A 20,509-nucleotide genomic window follows, 5' to 3' on the forward strand; every position below is an offset into this window, starting at 1 on the left:
CACGATTTATTGGTGTTGGTACCGACGAGTTTCTTACCATTCTGAGGTCATTCAATATTCAAAATTTAAAAAAATATTACAACTAAAGTTCATAATAATTTATTATTAATTAGTTAGCATTATGATTATCACAGTTAGTTTAAAATATCAACCTCAATATATATTTGAGTTTTACGACACGTGCTTCGCCTCTACACGAGTCAACCCCAGGAGATGTTGACTTGGCGAAGTCTGATAAGAGATTGCATTGAATCATTGAATGAACCGAAATACGGTCTTTTATTCCCACGTCGCATGAATTGGCGCGCTGTGATTGGCCGGCTGTTGTGACGTATTACTTCCACGATAGATACGTAACAATGGTGAAGAGACCAGTTTGTTTATTCAACAGTGTTAACATTATATTCTTTCTGTGTTTTGAATTTACAATTAGGAAAACCAACAACACTTCTACAATTATGGATAACCGCAATATAGTACTATTTGTCTGTGTGAATGGACACTGATTTTAAAATTCAATTGATTATATTTTGTTACAAGTGTGTCAAATCCATAAATTTCAGGCTATGTGGTCCACAACGCGGATGAGCTGGAGAAAATAATGGCGGTTGGCAACAAGAACCGCCATATTGGCGAGACCGCCATGAACATTGAGAGCTCGCGATCGCACGCCATCTTCTCGATCACCGTGGAGAGTAGTAAGCGGGGCGCTGACAACAAGATGCACGTCAAGATGGGCAAATTGCACCTTGTGGACTTGGCGGTAAGGCTCAATATCGCTTGCATTTTACAGCAATAATTACTTTTATTTAAATATTGTATCGTCAACTATGGGCTGTGTATTAATTAATTAGAAGATCATCTGATAGCAAAAGATAGGCGCGAATCTATTGTTACAGCGACCGATTTTGATTGACAAGTCGTAAACAGTCAGCCACGCATGATATTAGCCACAAAACAGTAATAGAAGCAGTACTTCAACTTCATACTAGAATGCTCGAATCGCCGCACACATACACACGATTTAAACGGCCGCTTAGCAATCTTGGGATGATAAAACTATTGAGTGCCACGCCATACGCCGCCTCGACTGGTCGCTGTCCGAGTTAAATTAGCTGCGCTGCGCCGTCCTTGTGGTAAATCTTTTTGTATGTACCAACCCTAGCGCTCCGCCTAGACGTAGGTAGAAATTTCAAGGATACCGCTGAGTTACGCTACTGTACTATTACTAATTCTTGTGAAGCCACAACCTGAGGGTTGAACAAAGCATACAAGACTTTACGACGATACGTCACTCGAACGGTTAGCTCAGTTGGGAGAGCACTGGCACGGACCGCCAGAGGTCATGGGTTCGAGCTCCGCATCGTTCATAAAATATTGTTTTTCAAATTTTATTTGTGTAATCCTAGAAGTGAGGGTTATTACCTTAAAAACATAACAAATTGTTTAGATTGACCTCAAGTCAATCTCCTAATATGCAAATATTGGGGTTGAGCAGGTTATCAACTGTAAAGTAGATCCTGTAGTGAGTGTAGATGAAACCACAGCCTGAAAGTTAAACAAAGCATACAAGATTTTATGAACGATACGTCACTCGAACGGTTCGCTCAGTTGGTTAGAGCACTAGCACGGAACGCCAGAGGTCGTGGGTTCGAGTCCCGCATCGTTGGTGTTATTGGTGTTCTATTACTGTATTGTGCTTTAACTCTGTAGTATTTTTAATATTAAGGCACTAGCTAACAGTACATTAACTTTTCCACGTATCCAGTAAATGTATATAGGAAAAATCTTTATCGTTCTCCAGGGTTCAGAGCGTCAAAGCAAAACTCAAGCAACTGGAACTCGTCTGAAAGAAGCCACAAAGATCAACCAGTCATTGTCCGTCCTGGGCAATGTTATCTCTGCATTGGTTGACGGCAAGTCCACCCACATCCCATACCGCAATAGCAAACTGACGAGGTTGTTGCAAGACTCCTTGGGAGGAAACTCCAAGACTGTAATGGTAAGTAACTCCTACTAATATATGCATGAGGAAACGTTTAGTCACCTAGCCTAGCAGTTCTGGGGTAAAGTGTCCAGGCTATCCTGCTAGTCTGGGATAATGTATTCCTACAATTGTGGGGTATAGTGTGCACTCTAAAGCACTGATAAGGGCATTCAACAGCAGCTATGTGAATGAAGCCCTATCTTTGAACAGGAAAAATCTATGCATACTCACTAGGATGCTAACCGGGCACTGTCGCCTAAACAAGCACCTCAAGTGTGGTCGGCATCAAAAACGACATAACTTGCAGATTCTGCCTTGAGGATGATGAAACGCCTATTCATCTACTCTGCGACTGCGGCCCACTAATGCATAAGCGTAACACAATCTTTGGCGACTACTTCGTGCCACCAGATAGTGTTTCCAACACTCGCTAAAGGAATTACTGCGGTTCGTAAAGGCGGCAGGGCTTGACGACGAGCTTTAGTATGAGTGGCGAACACAATAGTTCAATTTTGGACGCGGTGTTACTAGGAATCTTTAGGACTAGGAAATAGCCACCCTCTTCAAATAATAATAAATAATAATAATAGTGTGCAGTTAGTTCTACAATTCTGGGGTAAAGTGTGCAGTCTGTTTTACAAATCTGGGGTAAAAAGTGCAGTCTGTTCTATAATTATGAGGTATATTATCAGTCTGTCGTACAATTCTGGAGTGAAGTGTGCAGTCCGTCCTACAATTATGGGTTAAAGTGTACAGTCTGTTTTACAATAATTCTGGACTAAAGTTTGCAGTCTTTCCTCCTATTATGGGGTATAGTATGCAGGCTGTTCTACAATTCTGCGGTAATATGTTCAGTCTTAAAGTTGTGGGGTATAGCATGAGTCAATTCTAGTATAAAGTGTGCAGTCCGTCCTACAATTATGGATTAAATTGCGACTGCACACTTTAATCCAAACAGACTTGTTTTACAATAATTCTGGATGTCTGATGAACAAGTGTGCAGTATTTCCTACAATTATGGGGTAAAAAGTGACAAATATGGATTAAAGTATGCAGTCTGTGCTACAATTTTGGGGTAATGTGTTGTCTGTCTTAAAGTTTGGGGGTGTAGTATGAGCCTGTCCTACAATTCTGGGGTAAAGTGTGAAGTCTGTCCTATAATTCTAGGGTTTTACCCTAGTTAGCACAATTTATGTGCTGCCACTAAATGGAGCTAACTCAGTAATAAGCTTCGCTGGCGATGAGCCAATGTAGTACTGGTTTCTAGTAGCCCCAATATATCGTTTACAATTTTAAATATATATTATTAATGACGTTCTATTCACATAATATATGGACATATCATGATAGATACTCGCACTCTGATAGCGGAACGGCAAAAGTGAGATCAAAGACAATGTAGGCACACGTTTCTCCTTAGTCGTGTGTCAATTGTCACTGTCCGAATCAATTCTGAACTGAATAAATGTTTTACATTGCTGCTTTTTGATCAAGAATTAATAACTGGACTAAATGCGCCAATGTGTAGTTTATAATAAGGGATGAGACGAGCAGGACGCTGGACGTTCAGCTGATGGTAATTTATACGCCATGCCCATTACAATGCAGTGCCGCTCAGGATTCTCAAAAAACCCAAAAATTCTGAAGGGCACTACAATTGCGCACGTCACCTTGAGACATAAGATGTTAAGCCTCATTTGCCCAGTAATTTCACTAGCTACGGCGCCCTTCAGACCGAAACACAGTAATGCTCACACATTAATGCTTCACGGCAGAAATAAGCGCCGTTGTGGTACCCATAATCTAGCCGGCTTCCTGTGCAAAAGAGCCTCCCACTGGTAAGATATAGCAGTCAAAGCTTAATATCGTATGATTTATGGCATGTTCCATATTTCGGCTTTGTTTGTTATACGACGTGATTTGTCTATAATGTATGTACTTATAGAACGTCATTAAATTATATAAATAAAATTTAAAAATAGAAATTCGTCGAGCTACCGAAGTATAGGCGCCATTTCCAAGTTTGACTTACCAAGATAAATTAACAATAGCCTCTTTAAATGTTTATAGAGACACTTACTATTTTCAATTTTTAATTTCATTTTGTAGATAGCCACCATCGGACCCGCTGACACCAACTACGTAGAGACGATCAGCACTCTACGTTACGCCAACAGAGCCAAGAATATTGAGAACAAAACTCACGTGAACAGTGAACCGGGCGACGCACTCCTTACCCGGTTAGTTCACGCATTGCCTAAACTAGTACTTTAACAGTGAACCGGGCGGCGCACTTATTACCCGGTTAGTTCACGCATTACCTAAACTACTACTTTACAGTGAACTGGGAGACGCACTTTTTACCCGGTTAGTTCACGCATTGCCTAAACTAGTACTTTAACAGTGAACCGGGCGGCGCACTTATTACCCGGTTAGTTCACGCATTACCTAAACTACTACTTTACAGTGAACTGGGAGACGCACTTTTTACCCGGTTAGTTCACGCATTGCCTAAACTACTACTTTAACAGTGAACCTAGCGCGGCGCACTTCTTACCGGGTTAGTTCACGCATTGCCTAAACTAGTACTTAACATGTTAAACGTGCTTTTTGCTTTTAGAATAGAATAGAACAATTTTTTTTTTGTTCAAAATATTTTACAAAATGAAACTATATTAAAGAAAAAAAAAACATAAACTGTAAAAGGCTTCCTCCTCAGCTTAATGCTGTAACATATCACAGCGTTGGTTTTCTGGAGTACCCGAGAATTGTGTGAAAACATTATTTGTATACTAATATTATAAAGAGGAAAGATTTTATTGTACGGAACAGCAAAATGCAGTCTGCCCAATATATCCGCATTATGCACCTTCCCTTTTAAGACTATAAATAGATACGAAATCAGCGCCAGGTCCCAAGTATTTCCTTATAATCCGTTTGTTTCAGATTCCAACAAGAAATAGATCAGTTGAAGAAACAATTGGAGGAAACAACTATAGGTAAGTGAAGAACTACGTGTAACTAATATATATGTTATTAATATATAAAATTCCCATGTCGCGATGTTTGTAGTTAAACTCCTTCGAAACGGCATGACCGTTTCTCATGAAATTTTGAGTGCATATTGGGTAGGTCTGAGAATCGGACAACATCTATTTTTCATACCCCTAAATGTTAAGAGTGGTCCACACGAATTTTTTTTTTAATTTTTTTGACATTTTTATTAAATTTGTTTGATTATGAGTCAGCATTAAAAAATACATACAGCTTCACATTTTCACCCATCTACGATCAACAGTTACTTTTGTATCGCGATTTTAATATCGGCAATACAACGTTTGCTGGGTCAGCTAGTATATATATATATGACGGTGCATGGCCGGTCACGATCTCCGGATTCTTCATCTTTGTGGGCGTTGTACACGACAGCAAGTAAAACGTAGTGTAATAAGCACACGCTATCATTATAAGCAACAAACGTTACAATCTTAATGGTCGGTACACTTCACAAAGCCTTATGATTTCGTAATAACGTTGAGTTGAGCATGCGCGTGAGACACAACCGCCTCGCTCGATAGCTCTTCCGTGACTGCCTGCCAACTGCTCGGCGTCGCGGCGGCGTTCTACCGGCGCCCGATCTCGAACGCACCCGCACCGCACATATGATAAAAAACAGAAAAATAGCTGCAATATTTAAAAAACAAATATTGTTAACTACATGATTATGCAACACGCCAGAAATTAAGATATCAACCCCACCATCTGGATGTGTGGCGTTCCTCCACAGTGCGGTTTTCAACGAGCTTTCTTCCACGTTCGAACAAGTTGTGGAATAAGCTTCCTTGTGCAGTGTTTCCGGGACAATACGACATGGGTACCTTCAAAAAAGCGCGTACACCTTCATTAAAGACCGGCAACGCTCCTGTGATTCCTCTGGCGTTGCAAGAGAATATGGGCGGCGGTGATCACTCTATACCTAGTGACCCGTATGCTCGTTTGTCCTCCTTTTCCATAAAAAAGGTTAATTATTAATATTTATAATTTTATAAGTCGCGAGTTATCGAATTATCTAACTCAACAGATGTAGAGGAAGAATTCGACGCAGAAGAACTCTCAGAAGAGACGGATATATCGCTCACTGATGATGAAGTGGACTCGCTCGACCCTGAAGTGAAGAAGATGCGCCGAAAGATCAAAAGAGAAGAAAAGGTAAGTTGAAGTGATTCCAACCAGCCCAGCTACTTCCAGAAGTTCAGAACAGTGGGAGACTCCTTTGCACCGGATGCCGGCTAGATTATGGGTACCACAACGGTGCCTATTTCTGCTGTGAAGCAGTAATGTGTAAGCATTAGTGGGTTTCGGTCTGAAAGACGCCGTAGCTGGTGGAATTACTGGGCAAATGAGACTTGACAGCTCATGTCTCAAGGTGACGAGCGCAGTTGTAGTGCCACTCGGAATTTTCGGGTTTTTGAATAATCCTGAGCGGCACTGCATTGTAGTGGGCAGGGCATATCAATTACCATCAGCTGAACGTCCTGCTCGTCTCGTCCCTTATTTTTATAAAAAATACAGGACCCTACAAACGGGTCATTTTAGTAAAACTTCACATAGTCTGAGGTCTAAAAATTGAAATTTAGTTTAGTATGAAACGTGCAGTAATTTGACATAAGTTTGAAATAATCGTAATTACAATATCTCGATTGGCACCGAAGTATAAGCCGGCTAAATTTGAAAGCGAACAGTTGCTTATAACGTAGTGGATTTCGGCTATCTCCGTTTTCTACAAGATTATAGCCGTCATCTGTCAATCAATCAATGACTGCACGTTTCATACAATCGAGTGAATCGCTTTTTTCTCAGAGAGTTTCGCTTAAGTTTTCGAATGGGTGGTTTTTGACGTTCGATAAAGCTATTGTCAAACAGACAGTGAACCGAAAGCGTGTCGAAGCGTTTTCATGTTGAAATAAAACACTTTTAAAGGATTAAAACGCGTGAAATTGTAACGGTAGATTATGGGTACCACAACGGCGCCTATTTCTGCCGTGAAGCAGTAATGTGTAAACATTACTGTGTTTCGGTCTGAAGGGCGCCGTAGCTAGTGAAATTACTGGGCAAACGAGACTTAACATCTTATGTCTCAAGGTGACGAGCGCAATTGTAGTGCCGCTCAGATTTTTTGGGTTTTTCAAGAATCCTGAGCGGCACTGCATTGTAATGGGTAGGGCGTATCATTTACCATCAGCTGAACGTCCTGCTCGTCTCGTCCCTTATTTTCATTAAAAAAAAAACGGTTTTACGTTAGATGTTTCCGTATAAGATATTTCCGAGGAAATAAATGGCGCTAAACTTCATAATGACAAATACTATCTTTGACTCACTTCATCTACAGTCCCCCTGAAAACGAGGTCTGGAAAGGTCTTGAAACGTCGGGTTAACTAAAATAAAAATGTAACTTTTACGGAAACATCAAATGTAAAACCGTTACAGTTACACGCGTTTTAATCCTTTAAATGTGTAACACTCGCGTTTATCAAAGAAAATACTACGTTTTCATGTTGTTATGTATAGTATCGTTTGAATCTGGTCACATAGAAAAGCGAACGAAAACCGAATTCGTGGCGAACCGAAATGCGAGCGCGCGAAGCGAGGCGAGAGCGAGATAGATGTTTTAGCTGGCTTTGTATGACCGACGTCAAACAGACTAGTGATGGGTAGGACACGATTTGAAAATGAGTTTGTAAGAGTAGCCTCTTTTTTGCACTGAGGCAGTACAATGTCCTACTTTAAATGAGGCGAGGCGTACTGAAGCGAAGCGACACTTTTGAAGTTACGAGTACAAATATGACATTTGATGTTATTGCAGTCGGAACGAACGACATAATAATGTTATTATGTAGGTAAATAAAAAAAATAAAATTTTAAAGAACAAATTAAAATTTTATTTAATAAACTGTGATTTTAATGTATTACAAAAAATAAGATATTCCATTTAACAAAATTTAATTTATCGTTATTTATTGTGCATTTGTTTTAATTGTTTTGTAGCATGCCACTCGCTCCCTCACTCTCTCACAGCACACAACTACACACTATAGTGTTACAGAGTGAGTACTGACTACTGAGTAGTTGAGTAGTGAGAGCGCGTCACGCGTCTACCGCGACATATAATTTGAAGTAGTACAATTTTAAATTTCGAGCCGCTCTTACATTTTGACGTCATGTACGGGACAAATGTACCGCCTATTGTATGTCCTACTCAACACTAAAACAGACAGCGAATGCGAGACGCGAAGTAAGAGCGAAGGTTGTGTTTATTTACAAATCTTTGACTCGAATGTCGTGCCGCAACGCTTCGCTTTCGGTTCGCTGCGCCTACTTTGTAGTTTGACGTCTCCACTTCGGTTCGCATTTCGCTTTCAGTTCGGTTCGGTTCGCTTCTATGTTTGACAATACCTTGACTATACAAATGATTTTAGTGTTTTAGTGTTAATTCCGCCAATATTTGTCTTTAAACAATTCGACACGTGTTTCGCCTCTACACGAGGCATCCTCAGGACGTGTTGTCTCGCCAAAATCTGGCCGGAATTTACACTAAAGAAAACTCAAATCATTTGTATAATTATGGATTTCCGGAAAGTAACGCCTACTTCAATAAAAAAATACCTTGACTTAAAATCCCGTTTTGAATAAAAATATTTGAATTTGGAAATGAATAACGATATCGACAAATTTAAAATTAACATATTGAATTTGTTCTTATTATTAATGTAGTTGTATGTTTTCAGGAGCAACTGAACAAAGAGAAAGCACACCAGGCACGAAAAGTCCTCGAGGAGAAGAAGGCTGAACTGCAGAGGACCAAGTATGTATCCATTTGTAGAGTAGATGAACTGTGACAGCGGTGAAAACGTCGAAAACTATTAACCTCTCTTTTGAGAAAAGCACACACACTAACACAAAGTGACATACAAATCGCGAGTGTAAGACGTAGCTTGTCACGCACACTAAAGTATTAAACCTGGCCTGTTTTCATCGGTTGTCTAACAGCATGAGGCTCTATCTAGACTTACAACTTATCTAAGAATTGTATTATTAAGAATCAAGTCAAAATCACTATTCATAGTTTCTCAACCTTATTTTGCTCACCGCCCACTTTGAGAATATGTTTTTTTCTAGAGTATTTTCGTGTATTTTTTGCCTTTTTAGACTATATTTTTTAATATACCCATGCCCCATCTGCGCCATCCAAATGCCCCCTAATTTTCTCTGGGTCTTCTACTGCCCCCCCGAAAGTCTCAACCGCCCACAAGGGGGCGTTATCGCCCACGTTGAGAACCTACGATCTAGGTCAAGGAAATGATACTTATTAATGTCGAAAGTTACTCTTTTACTCTTTAAGGCCGCTATCCCAAGAAATCGCTCAAGTAGCGCATAATTGAACCATTTCTTGACGGTTTATATAAAGCTTACATTTATACAAAAGATAATTGTATATCTACGAAATATGAGAAGAAAATTATTTTTTTCTTTTTAATAGATACTGCGAAAAAAAATCACAAAAATACCCCTAACTTTTACAGTTGGAGCCGTGCTAATCATAAGTGTAGCAACATCTTTTATTCGCGGGGTATATGTTCCGTAAATATGCCGCGAATACAGAAACCGTGAATACGGAATGGTAATTTATATGGGATTATAAGGGATACGTTCCTAGGTGACAAAATAAAAAACAAACATATAAAAAACAATTTAATTGAAGCTTTTGACCATGCTTATTAATTATTATCTTCAGGCTTAGGCAACGGTTTAAAGAATTTTGTATTTTTTTCTTGCTTGACAGTTTTTAAAAGGCCCTTTAGTTCAAACTGATATCCAGCACTGGCATTAGCAATTTGCCTCTTTAAAATAAGACTTCGTTCAATAGACGGATAAATTTTCATAAAGAAATCACAAAGCTCATTTGCCATTTTTCATTTTTAAGCCTTTACTAAAAATTTTCAGAATTTTATTTAATTTTACATTTCCAGTGCTTTTTGAAGCGTCTTCTTCAATGGGCTGTAACGTTTCCTCCAAGTCGATTTCAGTCAAATCTTCATCTTGCGATTCAAGCAACTCCTGAATGTCGCTTGATTCTCTTCGTACCCATCTCGTCCTATTCCATTCGCAATTTTGGCTTTGTTGGAATTCTTTTTATTAATATATTGGGGTTGAGCAGGTTATCAACTGTAAAGTAGATCCTGTAGAATGTTGATGGATCCACAACCTGCGATCGATGCGTTACTTGAACATTTAGCTCAGTTGGTTAACCGAGGTCGCGGGTTTGAGTGTCGCATCGTTTGTAAATTTTGGTTACAAATTTAATTTGTATATTTAATCCTGGAAGCGACGGATATCACTTTAAAAATACGAAATTATTTAGATTTTAGCATTAATGAATAAGTACTACTTGAAACCAATATACTTCATGATATAATAATTTCTCATCTTTAAAATAATTTCAGAAAACAACAAGAGGAGTTGAAAGACAAGCTGCAGCGGTTGGAGTCGAAGGTGCTGGTCGGTGGAGAGAACCTTCTGGACAAGGCTGACACCCAGAGACTGTTACTGGAACAGGCGACCAAAGAGTTGGATCAAAGGAAGCTCATTGAACTTCAGCTCCAACAAGACTTGCAAAAAAAAGAGGTAAAACTAGGGAGTTTATCACACGTTAAGAGGGAGGGCCCTCTTAACGTGTGATGTAATTTACCAGTGGGAGGCTCCTTTGCACAGGAAGCCGGCTAGATTATGGGTATCACAACGGCGCCTATTTCTGCCGTGAAGCAGTAATGTGTAAGCATTACTGTGTTTCGGTCTGAAGGGCGCCGCAGCTAGTGAAATTACTGGGCAAATGAGACTTAACCTCTAATGTTTAAGGTGCCGAGCGCAATTGTAGTGCCGCTCAGAATTTTTGGGTTTTTCAAGAATCCTGAGCGGCACTGCATTGTTATGGGTAGGGCGTATCAATTACCATCAGCTGAACGTCCTGCTCGTCTCGTCTCTAGTTTAAAACAAGATTATCTAGTATAAGGATAAATTTTAGGCTGAACGTTTGGATCTAGAAGAGCGCTACTCAAGTCTGCAAGAAGAAAACGCAGCAAAGACCCGCAAACTGAAACGCGCTGTTCAACTGCTGAACTCTGCCAAAGCAGAACTCGCTGACCAGCAGAGGGAACAACAGAGGGAGATGGAAGGCATCCTGGACGGCATCAGAGCTCTCAAACGGGAGTTGCAGCTTGCTGACTTGGTGCTGGAGTCATATATACCGAAGGAATATCAGGTAATAATTACTCGAGCTGTGAATGTGAAGAGATTGATATAACTAGATTGACTGTTGTATAAAAAAAGGGTGTGTGTAATAGTGTACCTACACACACTGACCTCTACTATATATCACTGGACTGGCGGCTGTCAAAGTGCTTTTGTGCCTGTTTGATATTCGCCATTTTGGCGCTGTTTGCCATGTAGCGAGAGTCTGCGGTACTAAAACCAGTATTGACAGCCTCAGCTAAACAAATATCGATAGGAAAACTATTTACAAAAAAATGTGTACTTTATTACGTTGATTCCTGAAGAATAAATAACACGGAAATAGACAGAAATTCATTCAAAATACAAAAATACTTCAGAGTATTGTACCCGCAGCCATGTGTGTTATACGTCAAAATTAGTTCTCTGTACGCTCGCGAGTGGCGCTTTAAATAGGCACAAAAGATTTTCTGTCAAACATATTGAACAGCCTGTCCAGTGGTATTTATACAGGTCAGTGTGTACACACGAAATAAGTGAAACTTGCAATCACTAAGTATCTGCAGAAAAAGTATAAATTCATTGAATTTAGCAAGTACTAATTTTTATTAAGATTGTAATCATCATAAAAATCTTATATCACTTATACATCTAGATAGAGTCTCTAGCTGTAAGATACCGATAAAAACAGGCCAGGCTTAATACTTTAGTGTGCGTGACAAGCTACGTCTTACACTCGCGATGATTTGTATGACAGTTTGTGGTAATGTGCGTTCATTCCTCAAAATAGAGGCTAACTCTAGATTCAATTTTTTCAACGTTTTCACCGCTGTCATAGTCTATCTAGACGTATAAATGATCTATCATAGAGTTTAGAATATTGACTATTCTAAGACGTCGAGCGTACCAGAAAAATGTGACTAATTTCTTTTTTTTTTTTTAATTCTGCTAGTCGATATTACTAAATAAGTCGATAAAGAAGTTTCACTTCAAAATAGACAGTGTATTTAATAAACTTTAAATGACAGAGTTGTCAGTTAGTTGTCAGTGGCACTTAAAATAAAAACAAGATGGCGCGTAACCGTGGAAAATCGTGACGATTTGCTATAAAATTTCTCTCATACGTTGATAAAGAAGTTTCACTTCAAAAATATTTTTTATGAAATAAGAAAAAAAAGGAATTTTTCATAAGAAATTTTAATACCACCTCCTGGCTGCCTTTACATGAAGAACACCAGTTTAATTGTTCTGGCACCTTCGGTCGTACATTATATGATTAATATTTATTTAATAATTTATTTTTCAACACACTTGTTCGTAAAGTGAGCCTTATTACATCGTTCTTAGGGCCCTAAATCGAACTATAACACACACGTGCATGATAATATTACACACTAGTGCATAATAGAATTATCTCTACAAACTTAAGTTAGTACCTAATTGCAAATTATATGAGGTAAAGAGAGCATTTTCAATTTAACCGGATAATACAGCTTTTATTTGTAACAACAAAGAGGTTTTATGCCGCTGAAAATCCATTTACATTTTTGGAATAAATAAATATTTCCCTAATTAAGGCGACAAAACGTTTATTATTGTCAAATTATTTATAATTCACATTACTTAATTTGTTATAAAATATATTATTCATTTTATCACTAAAATTATATTTTTGAAGTAAGCTGTATGGCTATATGTAATCAATCACCTTACGTTTGACGTGTGCAAAAAAATGCGCTCTGTTTCCCATATATTTCATATGTTGAACGATTTATGCAATAATAATAATTTAATAATAATGACTTTATTTTCTCACCAACAACCAAAATTACAATACAACGAAAGCTTAAAAAATACAGGGGATACAAAAGTTTTGGTCATGGATCGCTGGTGCCTGTGGTAGGTAATAAAATACCTGTTTTACTGGTCACCAGGATTCCACTTTTACACAGTGAATATAAAGCTCTAATCTTCAAAGGATAGAGGTAATGTGTGTGTGTATGCATGAGACGGAGAGGGTTTGTGTGTGTGTGACAGTGAGAGAAAGGGTATATATTTATTATTTTATTTATTATGAAAAATAGAATTACAATTTATTATTATATAACAGGCCAAAAACCACAGAGGTTTGTCCGGCATGTTAGAAGAAATACTGTGTGCAACCATGCGTGCGATAGGGTGTTCTCGGTTCATAGGATACATAATTATGCAGGATCTAATTTAGGCTATTTCTCTCCCTTGAATAGAATTACCAGGGAATATAACAGTCATCGCGATGAAGTCGACATATTTGATCACAACTTACACAAATTTAAAAAATATATTAAAACGGTTCTTTCAAGGGAGGGATGACCTCAATCGTTATTTTTCGATAATATTTTGTGTAAATTTATATTAAGATTGTATTCGTAGATATATAATATATTATAGTTTTTTTTTTGTGGCTTAATTTAATTGAATAGCATGTCATTTTCGCCTATAATTGAGGCATCATTTACCATTTGAATGTTATTGTTTTTGTATTATACTGTGTTTATATTAGTGTAAATAAAATAAATAAGTGTGCTAACTACATACTAAATACATGTTTGTTGTTAACAAAAAATTCGTATGAAACTTGTGAGCAACAAGTTCAGATAGTTTAGATACTAGGCTACTAAGTTCACTACATTGAGAGAACTTTTCAAAAAAAATAAATATAATGACGGTGCCTGGACAATAAATATTTAAAAATATTATGTATGCCCGAAGAAATATTAAAAATTTTGATAGAAATTGTGATTATATTTGTTTCTCGTTAAACTAGCATGTCCAAAGTACAGATTGTCTAAAGTTAATAATTCTTTTATGGGCCTATGTATTAAATGTTATAATAAATTACCTGAAAATATTATAAGTCTTAGTGAAAATAAGTTTAAGTTTGTTATTAAGCGCATACTATCACAAAATGCGTATTATAAGATAGAAGAATATTTAAATGACAAAATTATTTGGAACACTAATTGTAATTTAGAGTGACAAAACAAAGTAAATAGATGATAGGTAACAGGTATTATATTATGTACAATACCATCGATGACATTTATATTTTATGTTGTTATTATTGTTACATTTATATTTTATGTTGTTATTATTGTTACATTTATATTTTATATTGTTATTATTGTTACATTTATATTTTATATTGTTATTATTGTTACATTTATATTTTATATTGTTATTATTGTTACATTTATATTTTATATTGTTATTATTGTTACATTTATATTTTATATTGTTATTATTGTTACATTTATATTTTATATTGTTATTATTGTTACATTTATATTTTATATTGTTATTATTGTTACATTTATATTTTATATTGTTATTATTGTTACATTTATATTTTATATTGTTATTATTGTTACATTTATATTTTATATTGTTATTATTGTTACATTTATATTTTATATTGTTATTATTGTTACATTTATATTTTATGTTGTTATTATTGTTACATTTATATTTTATATTGTTATTATTGTTACATTTATATTTTATGTTGTTATTATTGTTACATTTATATTTTATATTGTTATTATTGTTACATTTATATTTTATATTGTTATTATTGTTACATTTATATTTTATATTGTTATTATTGTTACATTTATATTTTATATTGTTATTATTGTTACATTTATATTTTATGTTGTTATTATTGTTACATTTATATTTTATATTGTTATTATTGTTACATTTATATTTTATGTTGTTATTATTGTTACATTTATATTTTATGTTGTTATTATTGTTACATTTATATTTTATATTGTTATTATTGTTACATTTATATTTTATGTTGTTATTATTGTTACATTTATATTTTATGTTGTTATTATTGTTACATTTATATTTTATATTGTTATTATTGTTACATTTATATTTTATATTGTTATTATTGTTACATTTATATTTTATATTGTTATTATTGTTACATTTATATTTTATATTGTTATTATTGTTACATTTATATTTTATATTGTTATTATTGTTACATTTATATTTTATGTTGTTATTATTGTTACATTTATATTTTATGTTGTTATTATTGTTACATTTATATTTTATATTGTTATTATTGTTACATTTATATTTTATATTGTTATTATTGTTACATTTATATTTTATATTGTTATTATTGTTACATTTATATTTTATATTGTTATTATTGTTACATTTATATTTTATATTGTTATTATTGTTACATTTATATTTTATATTGTTATTATTGTTACATTTATATTTTATATTGTTATTATTGTTACATTTATATTTTATGTTGTTATTATTGTTACATTTATATTTTATATTGTTATTATTGTTACATTTATATTTTATATTGTTACATTTATATTTTTACGATAATATATTAAATTATTCTATTGTATATTTTATGACGTGGAAAAGTGCATTGTATATACCTACTTTCAATCAATTGTTTTGATTTGATTGGGCTAATTTACGATTATTGTAACCCACAGCCTCGTGTATAATGACTAACTTGTATATCATTGTATACTAATTTATAATATCGTATAAATTTTCAGTCGCTGATAGACCAGTACGTGCACTGGAATGAACAATTGGGCGAGTGGCAAGTCAAGTGCGTGGCGTACACCGGAAACAATATGGCGCCGCACATATCGCACGCCGAACGGAAGCAGACCCACGTACGTATCAAATGCTAACTACAGTGCAAACTCAATATAAAGAAACTCGAGGGAAACAAATAATTCGTTTTATCTACACCCATGCTTTAAATCCTCTTTTTTTTATGGAATAGGAGGTCAAACTAGCGTACGGGTCACCTGTTGTTAAGTGATCACCGCCGTCCATTCTCTTGCAACACCAGAGGAATCACAAGAGCGTTGCCGGCTTTTAAGGAAGGTGTACGCGCTTTTTTTGAAGGTACCCATGTTGTAGCGTCCCGGAAACACCGCACTAGGAAGCTCATTCCACAGCTTTGTAGTATGTGGAAGAAAGCTCCTTGAAAACCGCACTGTAGAGGACCGCCACACATCCAGATGGTGGGGATGATATCCTAACTTGTGGCGTGTCGTGCGAAGGTGGAATTTGGCGGCAGGAATCAGGTTAAACAGCTCTTCGGAACACTCCCCGTGATAAATTCGGTAGAAGACACACAATGAAGCGACGTCTCTACGCAACGCCAAGTGATCCAGCCGTTCACAGAGCACTGGGTCCCCGACAATTATTCAAATTATAGGATGAGGATAGGATAATAATAATATATTTTTTTCAAAATAGGATGTAAAACCTATTCGAAAATGTATGGCTCTTACTTGAGAAGAACGGGCGCATGAAACTTATTTTTTTTTATATTATCATTACAATAATATATCTATCCAAAAGATGTTCTTCATTATTTTTGAGTCATGACAAGTGACTTTCTGCTGAATTACTTTAATCATTATTCATCCCAACTAATATTATAAATGTGAATGTGGGTTTGTTTGTTACGCTTTAACGCCGGAGCTACTGAACCGATTTTGATGAAATTTGGTATAGCGGCAAACTAGACCCTGGAAAAAGATTTCATCAATGTAAAATCCATGGTTCCCGCGGGATATGTGAAAAATTGCAATTCAAGACGATGAGCTATTATGGCTATACCAATAGTATATACCTCGAAATATGAATCATATAATATGTTGGGAACGGGAGCGAAAATGGGAACCGGAACTGGAATAGGCCTTGAGATGATAAACTTGCTTATAAAAACCCTTAATCTACGCGGATGAAGTCGCGGGCATCAGCTAATATTAAATATTTTAATTTTTTTTTTACATTATTAACATCAATCACAGACGGAAATCATTGGTTGGCTCTGCACACTTTCTTAGTGAGCCATCCAATGGAATAAATACATTATAGGTGTCTCTTTGTTTTACTTATGATATAAAACATTGTACTTTTTATATTAGGCATCAGGAAGCAATGTTTGTAATTATAATTATTAATGAATAAACGAAGGAAATGAAATATACAATTTTCTTGTTATTCAACTAGAACTTTAAAAAAAAGTGGGTTCAAAGTGTGGGTTCGGTTGGGTGAACGAATTTTATTTAAACTATTTAATATTGAAATTGTTTAACTTGAGAAAAGCTTAGGTTATTACTTTAATTTTATGTATTTTAATTTAGTAATGTAAGGAAAAGTTATTTATTAATAAAACCTTTAATTGATTATAAAATATATTTTATTCTTAGTTAAAATTCTTGTGTAAGTACATTTTTAGTATCATTATTTGATTCTATAGAAGTAACAATTGGTTAGAGTGAGAGAGGAGGAGCCTGCCTACCGCTGTCGTATGCGTGAGAGAAAGGGAAGCCAGACAGACTGGCGCCGTAACGCGTTACGTTACGAAGCGGTTTACCCTTTCATGAGAAGTTATTACTTCAATTAGGTTTTTTTTATGAAAATAAGGGACAAGACGAGCTCCTGCTCGAGTTGTCCCAACATTTTATTAACAATTATATCCAAACACGTTCATCAGATGGTTATTCATAAGCCCTGCCCATTACAATGCAGTGCCCCTCAGGATTCTTGAAAAACCCCAATAATTCACTATAACTGCGGTCGTCACCTTGAGACAAGGCGTTAAATCTCATTTGCCCAATAATTTCACTAGTTACGGCGCCCTTCAGTCCGAAACACAGTAATGATTACACATTACTGCTTCACGGCGGCAGAAATAGGCGCCATTGTGGTACCCATAATCTAGCCGGCATCATGTGCAAAGGAGCCTCTCACTGGTAGGTAATATAAATAATAAAAAATAAAATATGTATGTTTCAGATTGAACCCCCGGACCTGTCAGATCGGTACATGTCCTATTCATCACTGGGTCGGAGTAGCACTCGACGGGCGCGGCCCTTGTCCACTGTCCCCAGACCGCACACTGCCCTACGGCAGCGACACTAAAACACAAACTTTACTTACTTGGTCACGGAGCAAACAGATTACAAACCCCTACTACCTAAGTCGTAACAAACTAATAATTTATATATATATAATAGGCTTATAATAAATATTTTTGTATCGACAATCGAACTTAAATCTTTAATTGGTTACGAAGCATCATAATGCAGGTCATTGACCTCAATGCTTTCTACTTAAGTTATACTCAAACAATAATAGTCTTCACATTGGAACTTTAATACTTAATTTGGTCACGAGCATACCTATATTTTAGACCATATATGAATAACAATATTTTCTTAATAAGTGTGAGATTTGTGAGTCAAACAGAAAGAACGAGGGATATGAATATTAATAGGTCAATAACCGAAATTCTCTTTGATCCGCGACTCAAGTATAATTTTTTTTATTCTTTATATTTACTATTATATCTAAACACTTACTTATTTTTTAAAGAATGATTGCTTTTATATATGTATTATGTGCTTAAATTTAGTAGAATAACATTCCTGTATGAGTTTACATATTTTTATGATAAAAGATCTCAATATTAATAATGCTAGTCATAATTTAATGAATCATTAAAAAAAGATAAAAGACTAAAATGACATTAATACTGATTTATAAATAGTAGTTTATGTGCCCAAAATGGCGTTTTGTTTGTAAACTGCTTTATTATCATCCAATTTGTCTAAATGATTGTAGAAATTTTGCCGGGATTGTAACAGTATTAAAATTTAGTAAACAATTATAATTTTAACTCGACATGATTAACAAATCTTTAATTAATATCATTGAGAAGTCGCAAGCCTTAAATTTATTTTACTCGTTTGATAATTTGGGTGACTTTGACAATGACAAACGTCAAATTTGAGTAATCAACGAATTTAGGGTGTGTTCCGATATGCACTGCGACCGATACAGTGTGACGTCAATTTAGTATACTGTCAAGCCGATCCTTTATAGCCAGTTATACTGGTTACTATTTAAAACGGAACGCAATCCGGTATACTGTCATCCGCATTTTTTGACGCAGCATTCAGATGAGTGTATTAAAGTTTTCTAGTTCATAAAAAAAAACTTTTGTTGGAGTACCGTCTAATTAAAAAATTTTAATTAATATTTTAGGCACTCGAGTGGTTTTTACTGCTCACGTGATCAAAGTACTGCGAGTACCTTACCTCGAAAACGCCAGTGCTCACAGTAGAATATGGCGGCGATTTATGACGTCATATATTTCCCTAGGGTACTGCGGCACTATAATGGCAGTCCATAACGGAACGAATTTTTCTACAGTGATAGCACTGTGCAGTGCTCGCAGTGCATATCGGAACACACCCTTAAAACCTGTTGTATTCATAATTAAGGTGTCAAGATGACAACCTCCATTCTACATTTTCGGTGTAACATGATAATTAACGAAATGTATCAATTATTTAAAAATAATATTGTTATTTTAAGTTTTTTTTTGTATTCATTTAGCCGTTTTTAAATGTGTGCTTTTGTATCTTTGTTTTGCACGCTTGTGATATTTCTGCAGTATTTTAGAAATAAAACTTTTGTATTCAGTTGAGTTTTATTTGTATATTTTGTGAAGTTGTCGTGTGAAGCGACCTATATATTGAGTCTATTGACACTGTATGGGGCACACTAAAAGTTTTGCACTTCTAGCTAATTGGAACTATTTGAATTTCGAATGTTATATTTTTGAAACGTTCTTAGTAATAAAAAAACAATTGGCGGGAAATCATTTGTCAAAAGTTTTTTTCACACATCAAAGTGCTACAGGGAATTAAGTCGAAAAGAATGATGATTTTTTATGATTTGAAGTTCTCTTCAATGCTTTTGGGAGAGAAGCACTTTGCTTGAGCACCGTGAGCGATGGTTTGCTGAATTTGAGAGGCGAACGGCTGATTGGATCTGCATGATGGACTGCACAATTCCACTTGAAGATCAAGAGAGTGTTAATTTCGAGTGGTATTTTACCATTTCTTTAGTGTTAAAAAAAGTTCGCGAAAGACGATCAAAAAGCCGCGTTCTCCTGCATCATGATAACGCTTCTTCACACACGGCCAACAAAACCAAGTAATTTTTAGCTTCCGAAAAAGTACAACTCGTCACCCATCCTGCACATAGCCCCGACCTAGCACCCTGTGATTTCTTTATTTTACTCAAAATCAAAGATTTGATGAGAGGATTCACTTTTACCAATTCCGAAGAGGCAGTGATAGCGTTCAATCAGCACGTAGAAAA

At 35.7% G+C, this 20,509-nt stretch overlaps 1 protein-coding gene across 1 annotated transcript in view; it reads left to right on the plus strand.

Moving 5' to 3' along the window:
- LOC126973348 (kinesin-like protein KIF3A) overlaps window positions 1-19,824 on the plus strand; it is a 48,856-nt gene extending 29,032 nt beyond the window's left edge. Inside the window, exons 5-14 of the mRNA XM_050820576.1 lie at window positions 564-763; window positions 1,805-2,002; window positions 4,097-4,227; window positions 4,934-4,986; window positions 6,069-6,196; window positions 8,773-8,849; window positions 10,489-10,669; window positions 11,067-11,303; window positions 15,865-15,987; window positions 18,134-19,824. Of these exons, the coding sequence (XP_050676533.1) occupies window positions 564-763; window positions 1,805-2,002; window positions 4,097-4,227; window positions 4,934-4,986; window positions 6,069-6,196; window positions 8,773-8,849; window positions 10,489-10,669; window positions 11,067-11,303; window positions 15,865-15,987; window positions 18,134-18,259 (1,454 nt within the window). The 3' untranslated portion in view covers window positions 18,260-19,824. The remainder of the gene's footprint in view (window positions 1-563; window positions 764-1,804; window positions 2,003-4,096; window positions 4,228-4,933; window positions 4,987-6,068; window positions 6,197-8,772; window positions 8,850-10,488; window positions 10,670-11,066; window positions 11,304-15,864; window positions 15,988-18,133) is intronic.
- The last annotated feature ends 685 nt before the right edge of the window (window positions 19,825-20,509 follow it).

The sequence above is a fragment of the Leptidea sinapis genome, chromosome 29 (assembly GCF_905404315.1).
Source record: "Leptidea sinapis chromosome 29, ilLepSina1.1, whole genome shotgun sequence".
Taxonomy (NCBI): Eukaryota; Metazoa; Arthropoda; class Insecta; order Lepidoptera; family Pieridae; genus Leptidea; species Leptidea sinapis.